At 47.7% G+C, this 7,503-nt stretch overlaps 1 protein-coding gene across 4 annotated transcripts in view; it reads left to right on the top strand.

Annotated features, from left to right (window-relative positions):
* Positions 1-1,385: 1,385 nt before the first annotated feature.
* The window catches only part of LOC101681767 (protein mono-ADP-ribosyltransferase PARP14), a 53,732-nt gene continuing 47,614 nt past the window's right edge, over positions 1,386-7,503 (top strand). For 3 of the 4 annotated variants that reach the window (XM_004745454.3, XM_045088824.1, XM_045088826.1), the window contains exons 1-3: positions 1,386-1,653; positions 6,562-6,695; positions 7,438-7,471. In XM_004745454.3, the coding sequence (XP_004745511.2) occupies positions 1,467-1,653; positions 6,562-6,695; positions 7,438-7,471 (355 nt within the window). In that variant the 5' untranslated portion in view covers positions 1,386-1,466. The remainder of the gene's footprint in view (positions 1,654-6,561; positions 6,696-7,437; positions 7,472-7,503) is intronic. The other variant, XM_004745452.3, reaches the window with a different exon arrangement.

Genomic DNA, 7,503 nt, shown 5'->3' with positions numbered 1-7,503 from the left:
ATCGTTCATGGATAATCATGGAGGCATGCTTGAGCATCTTGGCTCCCTGTCCACATCTTTCAGCAAGTCCTGCAGCTCTGCCTTCAGTACCGATTTGGAATCTCATTCTCAGAAGGTTCTCCTCTGGTCTCAGTCACTGGGGACACTACAGTAGCCACATGGCTGATCTCCCTCCTCTGCTCTAGCTACTACACAGCAACCAGAGTGATTCTGTACCAGTCAGTTACATTATGGAAACCGCTTCCTCTTCTCAGCCCTCCAAGATTATCCTCTAAATTCATAAAGGGAAACCTCACTAAATGGAACCGGGAGGCCAGAAGGTAGAGCGCTCATGCCAAACCCCTCCATGTCAATCACAGGAAGAATCGACTATTATCGACCCCAACAGAAGAATCTCCAGGTGGAGAGTGTCATCAGTGACAAGCCCAAAGAGGAAGGAACTCGATTACCCTAGACTCAGCCAATGAGAAACTGCCATCACCCAGAACTCTCGGTTTTCTCCAATAGAATTGCGTTGAAAACAACCCCTCCCAACTTCCTCCTGCTAGCGCTCAGCTTTGTTGGACTGATTTTTTTTTTTTTTTACAGTAGTTTGCTACTTGTCCGAAATTGCAATTCTCTGCTAGTCCCAAAGAAACCCATTTTGCTGGTAAAATAGCTGACTTTTACGTTTAGCGCCAACATCCCCATCATCTTTAGCGGTCAGGTTACATGTCACCTCCCCATAAATTCTCCCTGAGCTTGAACACCCAAGCTCCTCCTGATTTGTTCCAGGACCACCTGTATATTCCCTCCAAGAGCACTTACTCCACCGTGTCCCCACAGCGTTGGGAGCTCAATGAGGGCAGAAACTGTTTGTTGAATCCATCCCAGGCACAGGGAACCTAGTAAATATTCCATAAAGAACTGTGAATTACCCCCCCCCCCATATTTTTGGACGTATAATAGTAACAGATCAGGAACAAAATGCAAAAGAAAAAAAAAAAAAGGTCAGATACAATTCTGATCATTACTCGGGGACCTCTTTCTACATTGTAAAGAATCAGTTTGCCAAGCCTTGTTATTTTCTTGTAAAACGTTGCCCTGCGGCAAAAGTGAAGTTGTCTTTGTGTTTGCAGCAGGTGTTGTGCGCCGTCAAATACGCTGATTTCAGCTGTCATTTGGGGGACGACGTGGCACGCGGTGCCCGAGCTTAGGGACCCAAGTGCAGAAAACAGCGAGTGCAAGACCAGTTGCTTGGAGTGGCGACCAGCCCTGGCCGTGGGCCAGAGCTGAAGGCGAGGAACTGCGGGGTGGGAGTGCGGGGTGACTAGTTCGAGGCCCACACAGCTATTAACAGCTGTTGGCAGAAACTAATGCCAGGGGAGGAGTTTTCTAGGAAAGTGAAACTGAAACTTAAAGGGACAAAGTCGGCCTCACTCAAGTGGGGCGGGTGGAGCAGCGGGGGCAGGGGAGCGGAGCTGAGGATGGCTGCGCCCGGCTCCTTCCCCCTGCGGGTCGAAGGGTCCTGGGGCTCCTACCCCCCGAAGAACTTGAGCACCAAGTTGCAGATGTACTTCCAGAGCGCGAGGAGATCCGGAGGCGGGGAGTGTGAGGTCCGCCAGGAGCCGGGCACCGCGACCCGCTTCCTGGCGTTCTTCCATCTAGACGCCGGTGAGGGGTGCGAGGGTGGGGGTGAGAGGGACGACCGTGGGCTTCCCGCGGGGTAACTTGCTCCTGCTGCAGCCTTGGGGGAGGGAGGGCGCGCGAGGGGCGAGAAGCACTCCCAGGTGCTGCCGGGAGGTGGCGGCAGAACCGCGCAAGTGAGTTCTGACGCTGACCCCGCGGCGGGCGGAAAGGAGCTGATAGGCTGCTTGCCTCACCTCCTTTTTACACGGCTGCCAGCCTGGAGCCTTAGGGGCCGAGCTGTTCCGTCGCAGTTGTTTTTCATTCTGTTAAAGCAGCTGTTCAGAACTCCAAAGGTTGAACTCCAAAGGTTCCCTCACCGTTGTAAGGGAAGAGGAAGTTTCCAGGGACAGTCACATCTCAACTGATTCCTGAGGGCCAATCGGGGCGGAATAGGCGGGCGGACTCCTCCTGAACAGGTGCTGGGGCCAGGAGAGCACCGGGCATCTTCAGCAACACGCAGGGCGCCCTCGGGGAGGTTTGGGTTGAGTGATGACTTTGCTAATCTCTGTACAAACAAGATCTGTCGACGGGGGCCTGGGAAATTTCAAAAGGCCAAGAGGGGCGGGGGACGCCTATATTTTAAAAATCTTAGGCACTCTTATTAAACCTCCTTCTTGTGAAGTGCTGGGGAGGAAGTTAACGCTAAGAAAAAGTTGGGTTGAGATGGTAGAGGGCCTTGAATGACACCATAAGGACTATGAACTACCCCCCCCCCCCTTCCCGAATAGGCAGAGGGGAGACATGTCCAAGTACACCAGTACACCTTAGGGAGATAAATCTGGTTGAAAAGAAGTACCTTGACTTCTGTTGGAAGAGACCCTGGAAATCACAACTTTCAGGAGATTCATGTAATGTTCTAGGTGAGGACAATTGAATCCTTGAGCAATGAAAATCAGCGTGGGGCTGGAAGATACATATTCGTGTACATATTCGTGGATTTGGTAACTGAGGTCAATGCTCAGAGAGAGAGGGACAGAGAGGTAGGGAGAGGGAGAGGCCCCCTTTCCTTCAGTTATTTTTTTGGTGGGAGACAAAAGGTATTAAGGAATGTGAGGAGTTACGGGGATTTTCCCACAGGTCCTGAGATTCTTCATGTTTCTGGGGTCACTTGGAGGAGGTACAAAATTGCTGCCTAAAAGCACAGTGGGTGTAAATATAGAAGGTTACTGGAGGGCTGTGTGCTGTTGATGAACACCCGGAATCTTTGTTGGGGGTGTGCTGGTACCTCTTCCCTCAGTGTCAGGGTGGTTCTCGGACTGGAGACAGGGGTGACATTCTGAGTTGATGTGGGTTTGGAGTTTTGAGCCCCCGCCTTGCAGGCGGTTGAGCAGCTGAGTTCCCCACCCTCCTTGCTGTTGCCTTTAGGAGAGGGAAGATAAGTACCCACCCAGTTATGATCTGCTGGGTCCAGACACTGCCAGATCTGTAGTGAGAGGCCTGTGAGCTGCTGTTCCCAGAGGGTGTCCTTTTTCCTTTGGAATCTCATAGGAAAGGATGTGGACAACCCCTGATCCTACCTTCCTGCCGCAGGATTTAGAGAAGCATTTGAGCCAAAGGAGAGGCAATGCAGCTAACCTGAGAGAAACTGGAATGCTCTAGGCAGAGATCCAGAAGGGAAAGAATGAAACCCAGGGAGGAGAAGGGTCCACAGCTAAGTGTGTTGAAGGGGAGGCCAGATGGGGATAGGAGACCTACTAGGCTCAGAGCCCTTATGAAAACAAAGTACGGGGTTTTCCAAGGACTAATTTCACTGAGGAATGCTCAGAAGGGCTGCTGTGCAATGTCAGCCATTTCCCCTCGATTTCATTTTCTTCAAGGAGTTTTACCACGTTGATTGCCAGCCATCAACATCATATAGACTTGGCCCTTAGGGACACTTACTTCTTCTTTAGAATCCCATTATCCTCCCCGGTAGTTCTCAAATTGGGGGCACAGACCTCTGTATCTGACTCACAACAGACTCATCAGACCCATTCCCGGCAGCCTCAGAGATTTTGGAACCCCAGGTGCAGGTGAGTGGGAATCCATGCGTTTAACCAGCACCATGGTGATTCTGGTGTGCTAAAGTTTGGGAAGCCCTGTTGTTTGTTGCCAACACTGAGTGAAAAAGAAAAGGGAAATAATCAATAGAAAATACAAACAGCATAAAAATACCAGCAGTGCAAAGTACACTTTTGTGTCGATGACGTCCTTCTGTTCTAGCCCCGAACGCAGAAATGGTTGTTCCTTCCTCTCATGGCCCAGCCCACCTCCCCCTACCTCCATCCCCAGGCTGCTCCAGGACCTCTGTTATGGTACCCCAGCACAGATGACTCACACTTAGAACAACTCAAAACGTTTTATGGACAAGGGCCCTGGGATGGGGGGGTGGCAGGAAGTGCCTATTCAGTTTCAGTTTCCTACCAGAGAAGCTATTGCCCCAGCACAATGTGGCCAGAAATTTGCTGACAGTGATCCTCGTTCTCCAGCAGGGATTCCCTCCCCCAACCCCCTCCCACAAGGAAGTGGCTTTACCAGGTGGGCCACCGTGTAGTTAGAATGAGCCCAGCAGCACTGCTGCGTAGAAATAAGTGTATAGCTGGGCCGCCTGGGTGGCTCAATTGGTTAAGCGTCTGCCTTCGGCTCAGGGCATGATCCTGGGGTTCTGGGATCCAGCTCCAAATGGACTCTCTGCTCAGCAGGGAGCCTGCTTCTCTCTTTCTTTCTCTGCCTTCCACTGTTCATGCTCTCTCTCCTTCTCAAAAAATAAATAAAATCTTCAAAAAAAAAAGAAAAAGAAAAGAAATTAATGTATGGCAAGCAGAAGTATTTGGAAGCTGTATCTTTCTCTTAAATAGTTCACTCAACTTCTTCGAAGTCCAGTGTACATTGACTTAGAAGATGTTAAGCCCTGTTTTAGATGTGTGCTTTTATCCTCCTTTTGGGTCATAACTTGGCTTCTGTTGATTGTCCGTCTCTTTGGGGAAAGGGAATCCATCTCCTCTTTAGGTAAAGTTGAATGTCAGTGGTCTGAGGTTGGTGCGGAAGGGAGACTGTCCACATGGGGAGGGGTGGCTGGACGTCAGAGTTTCAGCTCTTTTTCCTTCCAGATTCACCTTGTCTTGGTTGCGGGTCACTTAACCCCTATTGCTACTGTCTGCTCTCTCGAAATCCTGGTGCCCTGCGTGATTGTGCATGATCTCAGATCTTTTGCATTTGGATGCCTGGATAAGACTCTCCCAAAGTCTAGGGGGATTATAAAAGGAATGCATCACAGAAGCCCATGGCTCTAGACAAGTTGGCTTACAAAACTTGGCTGGTTCTCAGGCTTTAGGGGTCTTAATCCAATCCTCAGTCCTTTCACTAGCTTAGGCCAGCCCCGCAGGAGTCTGTGTGAAAACGGACTGCTCTCTCGTAAAGAGTGAAAGTAGAGTCTGGTGTTCCTTCTCATATTGTTTCTGGGGCCTGTTTCTAAGTTAGCATCTGGTGAAGACCTCACTTCTACCCTTTCATGGGTGAGTGAGGTGGGAAAGCTCTTCCAACTCCTTCTTAGGGAAGATTCCCTATCTCCTCCACCTCTCAGACCACCCACCCGCACCCGAGTGCAGCACAGAGCCCAACATTCACGTCAGAGCCACGTCTGGGAGCAGCTGGGCACTCTCAAAGGTTTGCCTTCACCCCGAACCTTCGCACCTTCTGTGTTGACCATGCTTCCTCCTCTAAACTTACTCACCACCGCTTCTCCATGGCCTGGGATACACTGATTTTCCTTTTCTCTCTCTGGCTTTACATTTGCATAGCCCTTGTGGGTGTTATAAAACACCTTTTAAGAGATCAGACACCTTTTAAGGGAGGAAACTAACTCAAGAGGTTAAGGTAGTTTCTCAGTGTCACTCATCTAGTTTTTTGGCAGAGTTGGAATTCAAATCCCAGTCTTTGGACTCTTATGTTCATTGTTCAGTTTTTTCACTACAACCCAGCTGCCTGCTATGCTAATTCTTTCTTTTCTTTCTTTTTTTCTTTCTTTTTTTTTTTAAATCTCTCCCATCCCTTCTTTTCTACTCCATTGATTATTGCATGACTGGCTCTTACCATACTAGGTTAAAGAACTGAACGAAATACCTTTTTCACTAGGTCCCAAGCCATTGTGCTCATGGTCACTCAAATCACCTTCCTAAAACTCAGCTTTTTTTTTTTTTTAAGATTTTATTTATTTATTTGACAGAGAGAGACACAGTGAGAGAGGGAACACAAGCAGGGGGAGTGGCAGAGGGAGAAGCAGGCTTCCTGTGGAGCAGGGACCCTGATCCAGGGCTTGATCCCACGATCCTGGGATCATGACCTGAGCCGAAGGCAGATGCTTAACTGACTGAGCCACCCAGAAACACAGCTAAGCCCCTGAAACACAGCTTTCATCATGCCTTTTCCCAGCACCCAGTCTTCACTGTTCATCATTAGCCATGCTTTGATTATTTCTCTTCACTTGTAGAATAAATATTGTTACTTTTCTTAGTACCTACCGAGCATTATGTACGGTACGAAGTCCTTTATAATGTTTGTCAATTTAATTGATGTAACACCTATGTAAGACAGTGTTCATTAATTATTTGCTAATAGACAAGAAGACTGAGGCTTTGCAAATAAGACTTATTAAGGAACATTCCCAGGGGTTAAAAAAAAATAATAGTAAGGGTAAAGATGGGGTTGAAACCCATGTCTGCTTGCTAAACTTTTTAGCTTTTCACCATGTAAGGACTTGCTTGGGAAACTGACCAAGCCATTGATTGAAAATGATGAAGCCCTATGGAAATCATGGAGTAATTTGGTGAATAAAGATTGCTTGACAGTTAGTTTCTTTCTCTTTCTTTCTTTCTTTTTCTTTCTTTCTTTCTTTCTTTCTTTCTTTCGTTTTAGTTCGGCAAAGAGTTCTGGAGACTAAGAACCATGAGTTACTATGGCCAGGAATAGGAACATTCCAGTTAACTGTCCAGTTGCCCACAGCCACAGAGGAAGTCCAGGATGTCTTAGAGGGGGACATTCCAGCAAAGGTAAGTGAAGGCATGAGTAAAGGGCAGCAGGGTGTTCTTCCAGGGTGTGTGGGAAAATCACAATATGGAGAAGATAGTGGGATGAGAAGTATAAATCAAATTGGAATAGCAATCACCTGACAGATGTGGAGGGCATGAAGGCAGTCATGAGGAAAATATGGGATAATGAAGTAGGGGGGCACTTTTTGTTTGATTTTAGATGCGATCTGAAAAGTCTGAATTTACAGGTTATAATAAGGGTGGTTTGAGATGTAAATTTTTGGGTTTGGGTGATTTTAACCTGGAACTCACTCTGTTTTATTTGTACATCATTTTGAGGGGACAGCGACCCATACTACCTGTGTTCTCTCCTCGACTGTAAAATGGGACAGTAATCCAACCCTCGTTGGGTGGTGGATCGTTGTGAGGATTAAATGAGACAATCTCTGTAAAGCAGAAGGCACGGTGCTTGTTAATAGTAAACAATAAATGTTAAATGGGGAAAAGATTTAGGTCTTATCCCATCCCCCAGGTGCTTGGTGTTAATTGGGGTTTAATTTATTTGTGACTTGTTTTTACCCATGATTCTTGGGCAAAGTAGATGCGACTCCATGTGAGGTACGTTCAGTAGCATAAGTGCCAGAGCTCTTGATGATTGTTTCTGTGGACCTGATGTCTCCAGGTCCATCCCAGGGACAGCTTCTCAATGTAAAGAAATTATCAGTCATTTCTTGATACTACTCTGTTGTTTATTGGATTTCAGGAATCAGAGACCAAAGCACACATCCAAGAACCAGGTAAGGGGAAAGAAACAATATGGCTGACCTTC

The sequence above is a fragment of the Mustela putorius genome, unplaced genomic scaffold, assembly GCF_011764305.1.
Source record: "Mustela putorius furo isolate JIRA1106 unplaced genomic scaffold, ASM1176430v1.1 tig00003834_pilon_pilon_pilon, whole genome shotgun sequence".
Taxonomy (NCBI): Eukaryota; Metazoa; Chordata; class Mammalia; order Carnivora; family Mustelidae; genus Mustela; species Mustela putorius.
This window is presented reverse-complemented; position numbering and strand designations above follow the sequence as displayed.